The following is an 18,158-nucleotide window of genomic DNA, read 5'->3' on the forward strand; positions in this document are numbered from 1 at the left end:
TCTCCCGGGAGCTGGGAACTGCCTGCACCAGCCTGGCTGAGCGAGTGAAAGCCTGGTTAGAGGGGGCTCCCAAGGGGCAGGGGAGACGCCAGAAGCCTGCCCCGTCCCCGCCCGTCCAGGTCGTGAGAAATGGACTGCGAGTTTCCTTTCTGGGCTAGTTCCGGGGCTGGGCCTCGAGCCAAGGCTTTGATGCCGAGGCCCCGGAGGCGAAGGGAGAGATTCGGTTCTGCAGCGCCGAGAGGGGGAAGGGAGGGGCGGAGCGCTACCTATCTGGCCGCAGCTGCCCCTGTCCATCCCGAACAGATCAATCTTAGGGCGCTGGCTCGGGGCTTGGGCCCGGAAGGCTATCGTCTGCAAGCCCCGAGGCCCCTGTCCGAACTAACTGACGCGGGCCGGGGCCGGGGCCGGGGCTGGGGCTGGGGCTGCGGCTGAGAGAGGTGCTCGAGGTCCGCTCTCGACCTTCCTTCCCGCCGCAGCCTGAGTCTCTATGGCCCAGCCGCCTCACCCCCCTTTCCCATTGGTGCAAAGTTTTTCCCCCTGGCGAGGGAGCCGCTTCCCTATTGGTCTTTGTGGTGTCACGTGTCCCTTCCTCCACGAGAGGTCGGAAACTCGGGGATCCGGGAGCAAGTTCAGTCGAAGACCGAGCCCACCCCGGAGCTAGCTCAGGTAACGTCCCCAGAGTGGGGGGCGAGGGGTGGGAAAGAGTGGGGAGCCCGGGGGCATCCGCTGGCAGGTCTGGAGGGGCGGGTTCTACTCAAGATCCACCACCCTCGCACGGTGGTCTTCCCCGTGGGCGGAGTGGAGAGAATGCGGCCGGCCTGGCCCGAAGACCCGGGGACGGAGAGATTGACGGAGGCTACAGGTGAAGCCGTCCGACCCCGTCCGCCGCGGCGGGGAGAGCCGTCCCCGTCTCTCCCTTCGTCCGGAAACGGTCTGTTAGGTGTTTGGTCGGAGGAGGGCGGTTAGAGAGGCAAGCAGGGCTCATGGCTTCCACCGCCCCTTCCCAAAGAGACGGGGCAGGTGGAGGGTCGGTGAGCCGTACTGCGGAAGACCTGAGTTCGAGGCCTGCCGCAGACACTTAGCCGTGTGATCCCGCCTGGGCAAGTCACTTCGCTGATCTCTCCCTCAGTTTCCCCGTTTGTAAAGTGGGTGTAATCCTGTCCCTTACAGACAATAGTTGTAAAACACTTTGCAGATCTTTAAAGGGTGGGGTGGGAGTGGAGAGAGCAAGATCATCCGCTATTGTCTGAGTCAGAAGGGAGGAAGAAAATAGATATTCCTGTCAATTAGGGAGGAATAGAGGTTTAATTATGCTTACAGTTGACACATAGCACTTTAAAGTTTGCAGAGCTCATTTCATTTCTTCCTCACCCTAACCCAGTGGCGAAGGCACAACAAAGTATTTTTATCCCCATTTTACAGATGAAAAAACTGAGTCTTGGAAGTAATTTTTCCATAGCTATTAAGTGTGCATTTGGATACAAACTTTCCAACTTCAAACCGGGGGCTTTTATCGTGCTGCCTCAGAAGTTAGCAGAAGGAACTTAGAGTGTAGAATTCTTGGAGATCTTAGAAATTTTACAGATGAAGAAACAGACCCAAAATGGGAGTGGGATTTTTCTCTGGATGCTGGTACAGAACGGAGAACCCTAGGGATCCCAGAAGGCTGATGCAAGATGTGCCGGGTCCTGGGAACCCAGGATGCTTGGGTATGAGCCCTTTTCTTGGCTGGGTCTCCCCAGGGTGGGAGAGAATGTTTTGATGACCTAAATACTAGTCCTCATCCCCATGGTGACAGTGGGCCTGACATCACCTTGGTTACCATGGAAGTCATCGCTGGGGGACTTGAGCATGCTGTACCAGAATGAGGGGTAAACAGAGACTTTACCAGTGGCTTTCACTTCCTTCCTGTTACTGCCTGTCAACAATCTTACCTAGTAACTAAGAGGCCTGTAGCAGCTGGCTTGCAGATATAAAAGAGAGAGCTGGGAGGTGGAAGAAAGAGATTAGGGATTTGCAAAATGTTTACCACACACTACACCACTAACCCGTGTAGTGAGCAAAACACTGGTTCTGGAGAGAGATAAAAGTTCAGATGAAGTCCCTGCTTTCCATAGGCATAGGACATATAACTTGTATTATTTCATAATATGGTACTTGTGTAAATTGTGGTGTGAAATCTGGGGAGGAGGGAGAGAGGAAAAAGAGGAATTAGAGAAGACTTGGTGGAAGAGATGGCATTTGAGCTGGACTTAAAGAATGAGTAGGATTTCAGGAGGTGGACAGAGATGGAAAAGGGTGGTGGCGCTGGGAGCATAAAGAGCATTACATTAGCATCTTCATGGTGGAAGGGAAAAAAGGGCCTAAAGAGTTCAATTTAGAATTTGTATTACTTCCTACACAGACTTGGTGAAGGAAGGGTTTCTAGGATTTATGGGAGGGAAGAGAAGAGGCAAAGTTACAACCTGAGTTATGGACATGGAAGACTGAGATTTGGAAGGTGGGCTCCAGTGGAGTGCCCCAGCAATCCATTCTTGTGCATATGTTTTTAACATTTTTAACAGTGACTTGAACAATAGCATAAATGAAATGTTCCATCAAGCTTCCAGATGAAGAGTTGAGAAGTGATAGTGATGAGATCTTGAAGGCTTGGCAGAGAAAAACTGAAGTACTGATAAGATTGCTCCTTGAAATGAGCAGGAAAGGGCATTGATGTAGATAAGTTCAATTTTATAGTCCCACCCTCTGTGGTGAGTAGCCCCATTTTGCTCTGTCCTGTCAGAAATCCAAGTTATATCAAAGTCCTGAGGTTAAATTTCCCCTATAAGTCTGTGGTCCGTACCATCTTTGCTGACTCCCTTTTGGGGTTAGCCTGCCCTCTCCCATGCCTCATGATGTCTTTCTCCTTATAACAAACTAGCTCTTTTAGGGTTCTAAATCACCTTATAGATTTAACCTGCCAGTCAGTCATTGTAGTTGGTTTGTCCTTCTCCCGAAGAGAACCATGACATCAGGGAGGTGACATGAAAATGAATGGATTAACACGGAACACTTCCTAGTTGTGTGACCCTGGACAAGTCATTTCACTCCAGTTGCCAGGAAGGAAGGAAGGAACTTCTTTCTTTGGTAACCCCATTGCTCTCCCAATTCCATTTCATATTTACCACTCCTTCTGTCTGTTGTATCCCTACATTTGGTCTGTCACGTTTCCTCTTAAATAAGCCTACCTTTTGCCAGAAAGAATGACCATTGTGAATTCTTCACATGACCAAACCCTAATATATGGTACCTGAACGTCAGTCTCAGCATTTGTGCTGAACCCTAACGACGTCAATAGTATACAGATGATAGAATTGGTATCCAAATGATTTGGGACAGACTAGAAAGATAGGCAAAATCTATGATGGTAGAATTTGTAAATAAATATTAAGTCTCACCTGTGTTAAAAAGAAAAAAAAATCAGCTACATAAGTATACCATGACAGAATTTGGCCTTACCAACAATTAGTATGAAAATGAACTCGGAATTTTAGGGGAAAAACAAGAAGAAAGAAAGGGAATAAGCATCATAGAGCCTCCATCCCAGTGCCAGGCTCTATCCTAAGCAGTTTACAAATATTATTGTACAAGACTATTATTAACTCAACATGAGTCAACAGTATAATATGGCAGGAAAAAAAATCTGACCTGAATTTGTGGTTCTTATTCAATTGTGTTCTACTCTTTGTGACACCATTTGGGGTTTTCTTGGCAAAGATACTGGAGCGGTTTACCATTTCTTTCTTCAGCTCATTTTACAGAGGAGGAAACTGAGGCAAACAAGGTTAAATGACCTGCCTAGGGTCACACAGCTGTTAAGTATGTGAGGCTGGATTTGAGCTCTGGTCTTCCTGACTCTGGGCCCAGTGTTCTATCCACTGTGCCACCCGGCTTCCCATCTTGAATTTAGGCTGAATTAATGGCAACAGTAGTATTCAGACAAGGCTTTGGATAGTCCTGTTGTGCTCTGCCTGACGGAACCACAGTATTTATTTCTGGTGCTGTATTGAAGAAGGATCATGACACATTAGAGTGTGGATGTCCAAGAGAGGATGACCAGGATAATGAGAGTACAGGAGCATAGGAAGATTGTACCTCAAGCAGAGGAGCACTTAAATACTAGTTGATTGATAGGTCTGTTGATCAGCTACTGGAGCTTCAAGGTAACTTGGGGATAGCAGAGGAGAGATATGGGAGTGTGTACATGGGTGATAGCCAAAACCATGGTTACAAATGAGATTAGGAGTCTCAGTAGAGAAAAAAAGAGTACAGGGCTGGGGACTGAATGTTAGTGATCACCCCCCATGAAGGGTAGGTATGAAGACTGGAACTTTGTGGAATTGGAATAGTGAGGAAGTTGGGAAGAAAACAGAAGGGTGGAATGTCTGAAGCAGAAGCAAGGAGAGATAGTTTGCAGAGAGGTCAAGAAGGATGTGGCCTGAAAAGTGATAAGGTACCTGGTGACCTGAGAGAGGAGTTTTAAGTGGAGCTGGATGTGGTGAGGCAGTAGAAACTTCAGGTTTTTCAAGAATTCTGGCAGAGAAGGGGTGGTATGTCAGAAAGAAATGACATAGCTAGATGGATTTGAAAGATTAAACAAAGCCTTTTGTAGGATTGGGGGGAACCTAGTAGGCACCATGGGAAAGAGCCAGTGGTAGGGGAGAGATTGAAAATGCATGAAAAAGGATATAATTGGCTAAGCAAGGATTGAGGAGGAGTGAGAAGAGAAAAGAGAAAGATCGGCACCGGAGCTGAAGAGAAATCTGTAGGAGTTTAAAAAATCTGGATTGAATTTTGAGAAATTCTAGCAACCATCCTCTGTCCCCATGAAGGCCCTAAACCTGCTTAGACATGGAGCAGTGGGATTGAAATCATTTATTGCTTTTAAAGGTGAAATTGCTGTTCCTTTGTTCCATTTAGTCTAAAGTTTCTTCATAGTGAAATCATTCTTGGGGGTGAGTGGGTGGATGGTGGTGGTTAGTTTTAGCCTCTCCTATTATAGTTTCAGGAAGCTTTAATAGAACAGCCACTGCCCTGTGTCCCTGCTTTTCCCTGCAGGTACTTATTTTGAGATAAGAAGTTGTATGATCTTTGTCTCTTTTCTTTCTCTAAGATCTTAGGCAGATTGCCCCAGGGCCTCAATTTCCTCATTTGTAAAAAAGGGGTTCCTGGCTTAGGTGATATCTAAGATCTTTTCCATTTGAGTGATAAGTGACTGCAAGCGGCATGTTTTATTGTAAAAGTTCAAATCTGATAAATAATAGCCTAAAAGGAGTACAGTTTTCAAATCTTGCTTAAGACACAAAACTACTTTGTCAGGCAGAGCTGAGTTCAAAGGCAGCCTCTGTCACAGTGGGCAAGCCCCTTAGCCTGTCATTTGCCTCAGTTCCTCATTTGTAAAATGAACTAGAGAAGGAAATGGCCAACTACTCCATTATCTCTGCCAAGAAAGTAATGAATAATAAGGAGCCACTGAATATTAGCCCCCATTGATTTAGCATCTTATGGTTTTTAGAGCACTTTTCTCATGATACCCACTTTACCAGTTAAGGAAACTGAAGTTCGTAGAGGTAAATTCATTTGCCCCGAGTCCACTCAGTTTGTGCCATGCTTGGATTTGAATTCTCCTCTCTTGTCTACAAATCCAGCCCTTTGGGGGAAGGGGAATGCTATGAAATTAGAAAGCTGGAGCTTGGAAGAGTGAGAGATCCAGGAAAGACACATTCCCCCAAGGCTTCAAGATTGAGGATTGAGGAAGTGACTAGCCAGAGGAATCTGGATGAAGTTTAGGTCTGTGATGGCTGGGGAAGGTGAAAAATGAAATAACTGAGGAAGAGGTTGGAACTTCCAGACAATCGATTTTTTAGCACTGTTTGCCATTTGCTAATCGGCAGCAGACCTCCTCAGCTGGGACCTCCTATACAGAGGAAGACAGTTTTATGCATTCAAAGATAACAATATGCAGGATACAAAGTAGGATATATAATTAGGTCATCTGATTCTAACTGGAGGAAGGGTTGGGGGCTTTCTGAGTTGGGAGAAGGAAGGCCAAAAGGTGCAACCCCCTGGTATCAGAAAAAAGAGATGTCCCCTCCCCCCAGGTGTCTGTATTCCGTCGAGAACATGGAACCAGTAACTGATTAACCAGCACGGGGTTGGTTTTCAGATAAGACACATGGGTCTCTTGAGATGTATAATTGTGAGAAAACTCCTCGCATCAGGCTTTGGATCTGACCCGGCTTCTGGTCAGCATAAGCTGGGCCTTAGTTAAAGATCTTCAAGGGGCAGGCAGAGAGAGCTAGGCAGGGCTGGTTTAAACAATGCAGTGAGATTTTCTCTCTATCTCCGCAACTGAATAAAGTTTTTTTCACAAGACCGAAGTTGAACTAGTCCATAATTGAATAGGAAGGGGACTGGGCTAACTCTAGAACTGAGCCACAAGATGGAGTGGCTGTAGTTCTTACGTATTTGGGAGGGGAGAAGGGTGGAAAGTGGGGGCGTGGGAGGAGGGAGCAGCATGGTAAAGGCAAGAGAGCTTTCCCTGCTGGGGGAGTGTGCCTGAAAGTAGAGGGGACCAGCTGCAGAGATGTGGAGCAGGGAGGGATCTTGGAGGTCCCTTACGTCGCTCCCCACCCTTTATAGAAGGGTAGGTCCAAGCCAGAGAATGCTAAGTAGCTGAATTAGGATTCGCACTCAGGGCCCCCAGCTGTACCGTGTTGCCTTCTCCTAATTGTGTTACTCTGGTGAGGGAGAGGCTGGGAGCATAGATAAGGAGAGAAAATTGGTTTAGTGAGAAAAGTACCAGGACACAGGAAACCAGGCCTCTTATCCCTGAGCGGGACCTTCGGTGACTCACTCCCCCAGCCTCCCTGGGCTACAGTTTCAACTGTAAAAATGAAGGAGAATTGAACTGAATGGTCCCTGAGATCTCTTCCTGCCCTGAAGTTCTGTGTCGTTTCAAGGTCATTCCCCATTCCTGCCAGCCAGCCAATCCCCAGGAGAGGCATATTCTTTTGTGGACATTTGCAAATACTCATTTGCAAGTCAAATGTTGCCCACTAGTTGGTAGCTTTGGCCTTTGAAGAACCCAAAGTAGGGCAGGGTCTTGGTGCTGGACAGTGCATTCTGCGGCCCTCTCTCCCCCCCCCCCCCCCCAGGTCTTCTTCCCTTCATCTCAAGGTGGTCCCTAAGGGTGCTTCCCTTTCTAAGCCCTCTTCTCTGCAGGCGGTGTCTACTGAGGTCCTCCAGGTGGCCAGGAATGGAGTCTTCCAGCCCAGAGTCGGATAATAGCTGGGTGATTGCTGGCTCGGAGGTGAGGCCGGGGAGAGGCTGGGAATGTCATGAGAGACCCCGAATGTGACTGGGTCGGGTGGGGGTGGGGATTCCCCAGACCCTTCCCTCCTTGGTTCTGAGTATCCTCACTGGCTGAAGAGTCCTTATCCACCAAGGCTTCAGTTTGATGGAGACAATATATAGAGAGAGACCTCCAGCCCCCCAAGGATGCAGACCCAGGCCCATAGACAGATAAAGGTAGCCAGGCAGAAGGATTAGTTACTAGTACTTGAGACTGGGAAGTGGATAGGGTGAGTGGAGCCAGAGGCATTAGTCTAAGAAGGCTTCCTTGAGAAGTCTAGTACAAAATAGGGTCAGGAGAGCAGGTTACAAGGTAACTCTGGGGGGTTGGAATGATCCCTTCCGTGAGGAATGAGGGAGATGTAGTGGAAATAATGGGACAGGTTGCTCAGATAGAAGAGTAAAATAAGAATTGTGGAAGGGAAAAGGAAGAGGAGCCTTAAGAAATCTGAAGTCCTTGGGGGAGAAGCAGGAAAGCACTCTCAATACTGAGGAGGCAGCTGATGTCCAGAGTGCTGAACCCTTTCTTTCCCCTGATACCTTGTGTAGATTTGAATGACTGGGAGAATGGGTGAGAAGCAGGAGGTCCACAGATGAGGTCGCAAAGAGAGAGGGTGGGTTGACTATATTTCTGAATGATTAAATAAGGGGAGTTAGAGGAAGGAGCAGACTCATTGAGGAGAGGGGAATTAATCAGCATTCTAAACACTTAGTACTGTGTGCAAGACACTGCATCAGAAATGTAGAAGTAAAGAAGACAGATGTATGGATGGAGCCTCGGCAGTTGTAGCATCTCCTAAATACCTATGCTCCAGCTAAAGCAGTGAGTCAGAGGCTAAAGGGCCTCAGAAACGGTACGGGCCCTGCCTGCCTCTGAGAGCTTAAGGGGAGAGACAGGATTTAAATAGAGAGAGCAAACAGCCCTCACAAAAGGTGCATGGAATAGAGTGAGTTGGAAGCAGAGTCTCTCTACGGTAGACCACAGGATCAGAAATCTGTGTGTTCTGTGTCCAGATAAATTATGGAATTGGTAACAATTGCCATGCTGTGTTCTGGTGGCACTAACAGTACTTCATGAGTCTCATGCTTTCAGGTGGTCTATCCTGCCACTTATATGATAAGGGCTGAATGACAGGTATAAACAGTGGCTATGAGATTTTAGGAAAAGACTGGTGATTGACATTCATATGATATCTTAAAAGTTTTTAAAGCACTTTATCCATTATCTCATTTGAGCCAGATAACAGCTGTGGGATGGACCCCAGAGTGTTGTTATTATTTTCCTGTTTGTAGAAATGAAGGCTCAGAGAGGTCAGTGACTTTGTGGTCACACGGCAAAGTGGTATTTTTAACCACTCTTTAGAATTCCAAATCCAGCAAGATCTTTGCTCTAAGACACTGCCCCTTGGCTCGGAGAACACAGTGGGCTGAGCTGGCTGGTGACTGTTCTTCTGGGAGGTGGGGCTTGAGCTAGGTCTTAAAGGATCTCAGAGGGATGAGTTGGGACAGTATGAGCAAATGGACAGAACTAGGAATACACCACACACATGACATTTTTTAGAAATAGTGACCACATTCATTTGTGGGTTTGGAGTAGAGGGTTCATCTGGAGGGAGGAGTAAGAGATCAGGCTGGAATGGTAGTTTGGGAACAGACTGTGGAGGGCCTAAGTTTTCATTTAATTCAATTAACATTGATTCTTCACAAGGCAGTGTAGCTCCTGAAGTGAACTAAAACTTGGTTCTGACCTTTAAGAATCTTAAACCTGAGGATGTGCTCAAATACAGAGAGAGGGAGAGGGACTAATGATTTAATTATTTATGATTTAATTAGTACAGGGAACTCCCCAATAAGGAAATCCCCTTGGCCTCTGAAGGAGGCCCGTTCTCTTAACTGTCCAGGCTAAGAGGCTGAGTGAGAGGCAGTGACTTATTTTAGGTGACAGCTGCAGTCCTTGTCAGTGGTGGGCCATGAACCGAGGCCTCCTTGGCTTTGGGACCAGCTTTCTTTACAGAAATAACGAATGTGAATTTGAATATGTCAGGTGCAGAAATGGCCTTAGAGGTCATCTGGTCTAGACATCTCATTTTACAGCTAAAGAAACTGAATCCCAAAGAGCTTGTGAAATAACTTCCCTCATTTTGTACCAGCGTGACAGAGCTGATGTGAGAGCCACAGGTGTCCTTGCCACACCACCACCACATTGGAGAAGAAAGGGGAGTTGTAGCGGTCTTATAGCTGAGGCGATAGGGCAGGGAGTGGACAGGCTTGCTGAAGGAAAGGATGCAGAGAGAGAAGATGAGGGTCACGGACTGTGTCATGGGTCTGCTAAAGCTCAGCCCCAGCCCGAAGTACCCAGATGGAGCACTGGAGAGGGTGGGCAGGCAGCAGCTTTCACCAGCAGTAAATGGCATCCTTCTTCCTCCAGGGCTGTTTGCCAGTAGAGACCCTGGGCCCAGAATCTGAGACAGCTCCACAGACCTCAACGGGTGGACATGCAGGAGCCGTGGATGGAGAGGGTAAAGAGCCTTGGGAGGGAGGGGAGCAGATCTGCTTCTGGATTCCCTTGGAAGAGAGTTCCCATGCCTCCTTTTACTGCTCGTCACTTCAGCCTCCTACTCTCTCCACCCTCTATATCAGTTGATTTCCATGTTCACTTTGTTCTTGTCCTTTGCTCACTCTAAACTGGAGCCAGAGAGACTTGTTGGGCATACAGGGGGCCAGTTCTTCTGGAGGAGGCTGAGGAGCAGTTTCTCTGAGCCTTCTTCCCAACTCTCTCCCTTCCCCCAGCACCTGCTGTTCCCCAGAAGCCTCCTGTCCAGCCTGATTCTGGCCTCTCAGAGGATGTCACAGATGTCAAGGTAGGTCCCTCCCTGGGGAAGGGATGGCAGCTAAAAGCATTGGGGATTGGCAGGCTTGCTTTTAAGTCTCCACTTTTGAATTGACTCATTGTGACCGTTAGACTATCTCCTCTTCTGTAAAATGGGGGACGAGGAGCAGAAGCCACGCTCAGGGCTCTTACCGTGTGTCAGGTTTCCCTGGAAAGCAGCGGGAAAAGCTTGGACCTCCCAAGTCCAGAGGAAGAAAAGACAAAGGGGAAGCCGCCAGAGGCCACAGAAGGGGCAGAGCTGGAATCAGACATCCTGGATCAGAGGGACCCAAAGACTGTCCCTCAGCCCCCTAAAGCAGGTGAGGAGCCTGCCTCCCTCTCTCCTTTGTCGGCCCTGTCCTGCCTGATGCTTCCGTCTCTCCCGCCAGCCTTCCCCAGAGTGCCGGGTCACCATTTCCCCTTGCTGGATAGCTTCTAGCCCTGAGTACGGGCCCCTGGGCTCCCATGGAAATCTTCTGGTTCTCACATGTGATCCTCACGCCAACCCTGCTCGATGGGCAGGGCGGTCGTTCTTATTTTCATGTTGAAGCCCAGAGTCGCATGGCTAGTGAGCACTGGGGCCAACATGGCCAGTGGGGGGACTGCAGCCGCTCGGTCTCCGCCTTCTTGGTGTCTTTGCGACTTTACTGCTGAGTCTCCCCTTCTGCCTTTCCCCAGCTCTAGGTGAGGTTGGCGAAGGATTCAGCTGTTCCAGTAGTGAGGACGACCTCGATGTGGAGGGCCTGAGGAGACGTCGGGGCCGGGCGTCCAACCCGCTCCGTCCTCCAGCCTCCTTGGGGGTGCATGAGCAGGCCGGCAGCGAGGGAGGAAGTGGGGAGCTCGGGCTCACCCTGAACACTTGTCTCCTTGGCGCTCTGGTCCTCGTGGGGCTCGGCTTCCTCTTCTTCTCCGGTGAGCACCCCGTCCTCCCTCTCCAGCCCCTGCTCCCCCTCTCCTGTCCAAACCTCGCTCCTTTCTCTGACCAGTGTCCTGATTCTGCTTTTCCTCTCCCTATCCCCTCTCCCCCACCTTGTTGCCCGAGGGGACTCACCCAGACTCCTCCCTCTGTCTCCAGGTGGTTTCTCTGACCTTGAGGCTGGTGAGTGAGCGGGGGGCCTGGCTCCGGTCTATGTAGCTGATATTTTAGTTCTCAGACTGCCTGCCTGGGAGCTGGGGGTGGAGGGGAGAATGAATGATTGTCTGTCTTTTCCAATATGTAAAGTAAGTTTAAGGGTAATCCTAATCAGAGTTCCTGGGCTACAGGATCTTAGAGATCTGAGAGGAAGGAGGGCGGTAAGGGAGAGAGGAAGGAGGGGGACAAGTGTGTGTCCCTCTGACTGTACCATAAAATTGCACTGAGACAGTTTGGGATTCTTCATTGTTCTGTAGGATTTGGGCAGGTGGTGAGGAGCCAGCTTCCCATTCTGTCTCTTTCTTTGCCAGGGCCAGCAGAGAACTTGGAACCAGAAGTGACCCCAGAGTCTGAGTCTCAAGACGTTCAGGATATCCAGGTGGTGTTCGTGTCTCTGTGTCTGGGGCTCACTCCCATGTGTATATATCTGTGCAGTGGGGGCTGGTTCTGGTTATGTGTGTGTGACCCCAGCCTTCCTGTCCCCAAGGGTGGTCTGAGGCAGCAGCAACAGGCCGAAAGTCTCCCAAACCTCCAGTCCATGAGCCTCCTGCTGGACAAGCTGGCCAAAGAGAATCAGGACATCCGACTCCTTCAGGCCCAGTTGCAGGTAGGAGAGCAGGCTGCTTGTCAGCTGGTAGGGCACTACTGTTTATGATGATGAATAATGGGAAAAACATTGGCCTTGGGGGATCACTGAAAGTTTGGGTAAGCCCCCTGCCTCCTGCTGTGGCCCTCAGTATTTCATCTGTGCAATGGGCTGGGTGGTTAATTTATCTCTGAGATCCCTTCCAGTTCTGATACTCTCCGATTCGAGTCGAGAGGAGAGCTTCCCTGTGTGGCCTTTGGGGCTTTGGTGATGGCAGAGTTCTCTCTCTAGAGGGAATTGGAGGTGAAAGAGCAGCCATTTGGGGGGCATGGTTACCGCCCCCTCCCACATTCCTGTCTCCCTGCGGGCTTCCTAGGCCATGACTGGTAGTTCAGCTCTCTCCCCATCCTCTTCCTCCCTGCCAGGCTCAGAAGGAAGAGCTCCAGAACTTGCTACACAGACACCCGGGCCTGGAGGAGGAGAACGAGAGGCTGCGGGGGGCCCTGCAGCAGCGAGAAGCCTCCCAGCGGGTGCTGGAATTGGAGATGCAGGAGCTCCGGAGCCGCCTGGGGGAGCTGGAGGAGACCTACTCGCAGACGGTGGATGGGACCTGCCAGAGTGCGGGGAAGACCCCCGAAGCGGCAGAGCCCCAGGGCTTCCTGGAGCAGAAGCAGCGGTTGGAGGCCGAGGCCCAGACGCTGTGCAAGGAGCTAGAGAAGCAGAGGCTGCTGCTGAGCTCAGTGCAGAGGGAGCTGGAGAGGAGCCTTCATGAATCGGGGCTGGGGGACGGGGACCGAGCCGATCTGGCGGAGTTGGGGCGGAGGCTGGCTGCGGAGCTGCAGAGGGCAGCGAGCTGGGGCCCCAGCGAGGGCCGGGCCTCCAGGGGTCTGGCCAACACATCTGAGGCCTGGGAGCAAGGAGGAGCCCACTTCAGGAGCCCCCGGGAGTCCGGTCAGAAGGAGAAGTGGAAGGACAGCCACGGGGACCACAAGGCGGAGAAGTGGAAGCACAAGAAGGAGGAGTATGGTGGTGAAAGAAAGAAGAGCTTCAAAGGCAAAGGAGACGGGCGGTCAGAGAAGTGGAAGGAAGAGAAGCAAGGGCCTGCAGAGTTCGGGGGCAAGGACCGTAGGGAGTGGAAAGGGATGAAGGAGCTTCCCAGGAAGAGCTGGGGAGGCTCCCGAGGCAGTGAGGGGCAGAAGCACCCAGCACCGAGGGAAGGGGCCAAGGGCAGTGGCCCCGGCCCCCGGGACCCCCAGCTGACCTGGAGGAAGGTGCTGAGCCACAAGTACCGCCTGCCGCAGGGCTGCTCCGGCGTCACCGAGTGCGCCCGCCAGGAAGGGCTCGACACCTTTGGGGTGGAGTTGCCCCCGGTTCGGAAACAGGAGCTGGCGGCGCTGCTGCAGAAGTACTTGGCCCGGCTGCCCTGGGGCCAGCGGCTTCCTGAGCCTCTCTCCTTCCTGTCCTCCTACTTCGGTGAGGACGGCCTCTTCCGCCACGACCGCCTTCGCTTCTCGGACTTTGTGGAGGCCATGGAGGACAGCCTGGAGGAGGCCGCGGTCAGAGAGACGGGCGATGACGATGAAGTCGATGACTTTGAGGACTTCATCTTTGGCCATTTCTTGGGGGACAAGGCGCTGAGGAAGAGGTCTGGGAGCCCCGGGGGGAGAAGTCCGGGGCTGTGGGAGGGGCAGGGTTGGGTGTGCTGGAGCTGGCCCAGGAAATGGTTCACTAAAGAACTAAGGAGTTAGAAGGTTCAAGGCTTAGTGTGGGGTTTGGCTCCAGCGGGCTCCACTGAAAGTTGGCTCTCCTCCCTGGCCTCCCCATCACTGTGGCTGCCGCCTTTCAGACTGGAGACCAGAGCTGGGGGCGGGCGGCAGTCCTTCACCAGGGAAGGAGACGGGGTGGGCCCTGGGCCTTTGTGTGCATGTGTGAGGGTCTTTGGGCCGCCTCCAGGAGCCACTTTTCTGTCCGCTTACCCTCGGGCTTGTTTCACTGGGGTCGGTCTGCGTCCTGGGGTCGGCACTCACATTAACCCACCCGTGTCCCTGCCGTGTCTCCCTGCAGGTCTGGGAAGAAGGACAAGTATCAGAAGGGGCCCAGGAACTACCGGGAAGGCTGAGGAAGATGGCTGCGGGGCTCGGTGCCCGGCGTTTGCCCACTGCTCCGCCCAGCCATCAGAGAGATGGGGGGGCCTGGCCTCCTTCGGTTTTTAGCGGTCACTGCATGGGTGTGGTGTGTTTGGGGAGGTCTGCGACCCCGGGGGGCATTAACATCGCACCTCCCCCTGGCACCGGCTCCGCCTTCGCTGCCAGGAGTGAGTAGGTTGAGAGCTCAGACCCCAGCTTGCTCAGGAGTTGCCACTTTAGCTTGGAAGTGCTCTGACGCTGCTTATGCTTATTTATGTGTGTGGGTACAGTCGGGCCTCTCCCCCCTCGGGTTCCTGCATGGAGACCCGGCTGGCTCTGGCCCAAGCAACATGTGCCAAAGTGGGGCGCGGGGGCAGGGCAAGGGCCCCACGGGGGAGCCAGTCCTGCCCAGAGGCTTGTGCCCCCCCCCCACGGCCTTCTGTGTGTGTGTGCCAGGTGCGGGGGCTGCTGGGGAAGACTCCCCCTCCCGCCCCCGCCATGCTCTGTTTGCTCCATGTGGGATGCACTTGTGGGGGCCTGGGGCCCGCTTAGATTTGTCTGTAGGTGTAGAGTTGGGTGACCCACTCCCTTGCTTCCAGGCTTTTGACTTGGACACTCGGTCAACACTGAATTCAATAAAGTGCCTTTGTTGGTAAGGTGGCTGTGGCTGTTTGGTGGGGGGTGGGATGGGGCCCTCTCACTGTGGGTCCGAGTCGTGGAGATCGTCTGTCCCAGCCCCGCTCCCAGATACTTCACCTTCATCCCCAGCGTTGAGGCTCCAAGCCCAGCACTTACTCCCGACCTCCCTGCCCAGCCATCATCCCTGACAGTTCCCTTCCACCCAGCTGGGCTGCTCCCTTGGCCCAGCCCCAGAGCTTGTTCCTCAGGTTCCCCGCCATCTCTGGATATTGGGGTGGGGGTGAAAGGGGCACTAGGTGGCGCACTGGCTTCACATTTTTGTCAATTTTGTCACATTTTGTAATGGACAAAGAACCCAAAAGTCCCATGATCCTCTGTCTCTCCGCCAAATGTAGCTGGCAGTCCTATTTCTAAATCTCTTTAGGGAAGGGAGTCCTTATACTTTCCCTTGGTGACCTCACGAAGTCCTTCCTGAGCTCTGATCCCACTTGCTACTTTTGGGGCTCCTAACTCTCCCCTTAGGAAACCTTCCAAAGGAGCCGCTCAGGCAGAATGGCATTTCTGGGGAGCCGAGTCTGGCTCCTTGGAATGGGGGTGGGGAGAGAAGAGCCAAAAGGTCAGGAGACTGATGCTGCTATTGCCCAGAGCCTGGGGGGGGGGTGAGGATCGGAGGAGGGGGGCTTTGAGGGGAAGCTCAGCTGGGGAGGCAGCTAATGGCTGAAGCTGATTTTGAGCTTAGGTCTATCCAGACCAGAAAAACGCTCTGTCCGCTGGACCACCTACTGCTAAGGAAGAGATGAGAACAGGAAAGGTGGGTCAAAGGGAAGGGCCTTTAGTCTTGCCTTATCCAGGCAGAGGCTGTAATTTATGCGTCTTCTGGACCATCTCCAGGGGCAGAGTAGTTAACTGACTACATGTGAACTTTATAGCATGTGAGACTAGGATTTTTACGCTGACAAGAACCACCATCTCCTGAATCAACATTACTCTCCCTGAGGCTAGGAATGATTTCATTTTTGGTCTGTGTTTCTAACTTCAAAAGCAGCCCCTTGCACAAAGCTTGTGGTTAAGAATTGTTTGCTGAATAAAGGAAACAGGCCTAGAAAGGGGAAGAACTGCTACCAAAAAAACCCCCCAAAAATGGTAGCAGCAGAATCTGGATCCCAGAATTCAGGACCCTGCTGTGGACAGGAGGTCCAGATTGTCCTGGAGGGGCCTCTGTGCTGCTCAGCAGCCCAGGACAGGCCCGGGGACAGGGAGAAAGCTGCCCTCCCTCCTGGGACTCTGGAGATGCTGATTGTAGGTTTGGACCTGCCTTTCAAACAGTTTCCATTCTCAGGCTTCTTTCATTTGCATAATGAGCTCGGGGGGTGCCCAGGAGGTTCCCCCAGTTCCTCTACCCCCTCAGGAAACAGACATGATGAGCTAGAGAGTTTTCAAGCAGCGGAGTCAGAGAAAAAAATGAGGCAAACATGGGTGCCCTGACCCCCAATCAATGTACCTCTGTAGGCCTCAGTTTCCCTTCCCTTTTCTGGGGAATCGTAGGATTTAAAGATGGAGAATTATATCTTAGCATCTGTCTCATCCAGGGGCTCTTAATCTGAAGTACATTATTCTAAAAATTTAACTTAAAAAATTTTTTTTTATTGGCAATGGGGATTAAGTGGCTTGTCCAGGGTCACATACCTAGTAATATCTGAGGCTGACTTTGAACTTGGGTCCTCCCCAGTGCTGCCCCTTCCCTAATTTTTTGTGGGGGGAGACTGGGCCTCCCTGACTCTTCCAGGATGGAAGTACAATGGCGCTCACAGGCTAGTTCCACGTGGATGAGCATTGACCTGCACTGTTTCCACCTGGGTTAATTCACCCTTTTTTAGGCGGCCCGCTGGTACCCCCACGACCACCATCTTGGTGCCAGACTTAGTGCAGGCTCCTAGTCAGCCTGGTCCTACTGTAAAATCTCCAACTCCTGAGCTCAACAGCCTTATTCTCCCCAGGGAAAGGGACAAGCATTTTATTAAGAGTTTACTCTGATGGCAAGAAACTGGAAACTGAGCAGATGCCCATCAGTGGGGGAATGGCTGAATAAATTGTGGGATATGAATGTTATGGAATATTATTGTTCGGAAAGAAATGGCCAGCAGGAGGATTTCAGAAAGGCCTGGAGAGACTTACACGAACTGATGCTGAGTGAGATGGGCAGGGCCAGGAGATCATCATACACTTCTACAACAATACTATATGATGATCAATTCTGATGGACATGACTTCTTCAACAATAAGGTGATTCAGACCAGTTTCAATAGAGTTGTGATGGAGAGAGCCATCTGAGTCCAGAGAGGACTGGGTTTTAAATGTGGATCACAGCATAGTTTTTTTCCTTTTTTGTTGTTGTTCTTTGCTTGCTTTTTGTTTTCTTTCTCATTTTTTTTCTTTTTGATCTGATTTTTCTTGTGCTGACTTGCTGTCTAGGGAAGGAGGTGGGGGAAGGGAGGAAAAAAAATTTTGGAACACAAGGTTTTGCAAGGGTGAATGCTGAAAACTCTGCATGTATTTTGAAAATGAAAAGCTATTATTTAAAAACAAACAAAAAGCTAAAAAAAGTTAAATCTATATTGGATTACTTGCTATCTAGGGGAGGAAGGGAGAAAAATTTGGAACACAAGGTTTTGCAAGGATGAATGTTGAAAATTATCTTTATACATATTTTGAAAAATAAAAAAGCTATTATTGTTTTTTTAAAAAAGTTTACTATGTGTCAGGTGCCACATTATAAGCATTACAAATACCAGCTCATGTGATCTTCAAAACAACCTTTTAAGGTGCTATTATTATCCCCATTTTATAGTTAGGAAAACTGAGACAGAGGGTTAAATGACTTGTCTGGTATCACACAGTGCATTTCTGAAGCTGGATTTGAACTCAGAGCTTCCTGACATTGGATCCAATATTCTACCCATTTGGACTATCCCACCAGGACTACAAAAATGTATCACCAGTATGAATCCTGTGTTCTTTCCTCTATCCAGGCATTCTTTGTCTAGCCTGTTAATTATTATTATTAATAGTATTAGTATTCGTATGTTGATAATTATTTTTAATGTGTTTTATGGATGTCTCTTCTTTTTTATATCACCATAGTTTTCCCCAATATGTTTCTCCATACCTCTCCTAGAAAACCTCATATAACAAAACAGCGTGTGTGTGTGTGTGTGTGTGTGTGTGTGTGTGTGTGTGTGTGTGTGTGTGTGTGTAATTGAGGTTAAGTGACTTATCCAGGAATGGAAGTAAGTGTTAAGTGTCTGAGGCTGGGATTACACTCTGGTTCTTCTGACTCCTGGGCAGGTGCTCTATCTAATTTTTTTTTTTTTTTTTTTTTTTTTTTTTTTTGCTGAGGCAGTTGGGGTTAAGTGA

At 50.3% G+C, this 18,158-nt stretch overlaps 1 protein-coding gene across 3 annotated transcripts; it reads left to right on the forward strand.

Annotated features, from left to right (window-relative positions):
• Positions 1-383: 383 nt before the first annotated feature.
• On the forward strand, positions 384-14,761 carry PBXIP1 (PBX homeobox interacting protein 1). Of its 3 annotated transcripts, none has more exons than XM_051993914.1 (11): positions 384-666; positions 7,264-7,351; positions 9,821-9,911; positions 10,183-10,253; positions 10,425-10,581; positions 10,940-11,173; positions 11,337-11,360; positions 11,705-11,772; positions 11,881-12,000; positions 12,405-13,624; positions 14,044-14,761. In XM_051993914.1, the coding sequence occupies exons 2-11, from the start codon at positions 7,298-7,300 to the stop codon at positions 14,096-14,098; spliced, it is 2,094 nt and encodes a 697-aa protein (XP_051849874.1). In that variant the 5' UTR covers positions 384-666; positions 7,264-7,297; the 3' UTR covers positions 14,099-14,761. The 3 variants fall into 3 exon arrangements, with proteins under 3 accessions (XP_051849874.1, XP_051849871.1, XP_051849873.1); XM_051993911.1 differs by lacking the exon at positions 384-666 and adding an exon at positions 1,687-1,709; XM_051993913.1 differs by lacking the exons at positions 384-666; positions 11,337-11,360 and adding an exon at positions 1,687-1,709.
• Positions 14,762-18,158: the final 3,397 nt, after the last annotated feature.

The sequence above is a fragment of the Antechinus flavipes genome, chromosome 4, assembly GCF_016432865.1.
Source record: "Antechinus flavipes isolate AdamAnt ecotype Samford, QLD, Australia chromosome 4, AdamAnt_v2, whole genome shotgun sequence".
In the NCBI taxonomy this organism is placed as follows: domain Eukaryota; kingdom Metazoa; phylum Chordata; class Mammalia; order Dasyuromorphia; family Dasyuridae; genus Antechinus; species Antechinus flavipes.

Bases quoted from the DNA above. Each gene is read 5' to 3' on its own strand.
- PBXIP1 (XM_051993911.1), top strand. The intron at 9,912-10,182 runs GTAAAGAGCCTT...CCCTTCCCCCAG, and splicing joins AGGAGCCGTGGATGGAGAGG to CACCTGCTGTTCCCCAGAAG. The intron at 10,582-10,939 runs GTGAGGAGCCTG...GCCTTTCCCCAG, and splicing joins CCCTCAGCCCCCTAAAGCAG to CTCTAGGTGAGGTTGGCGAA.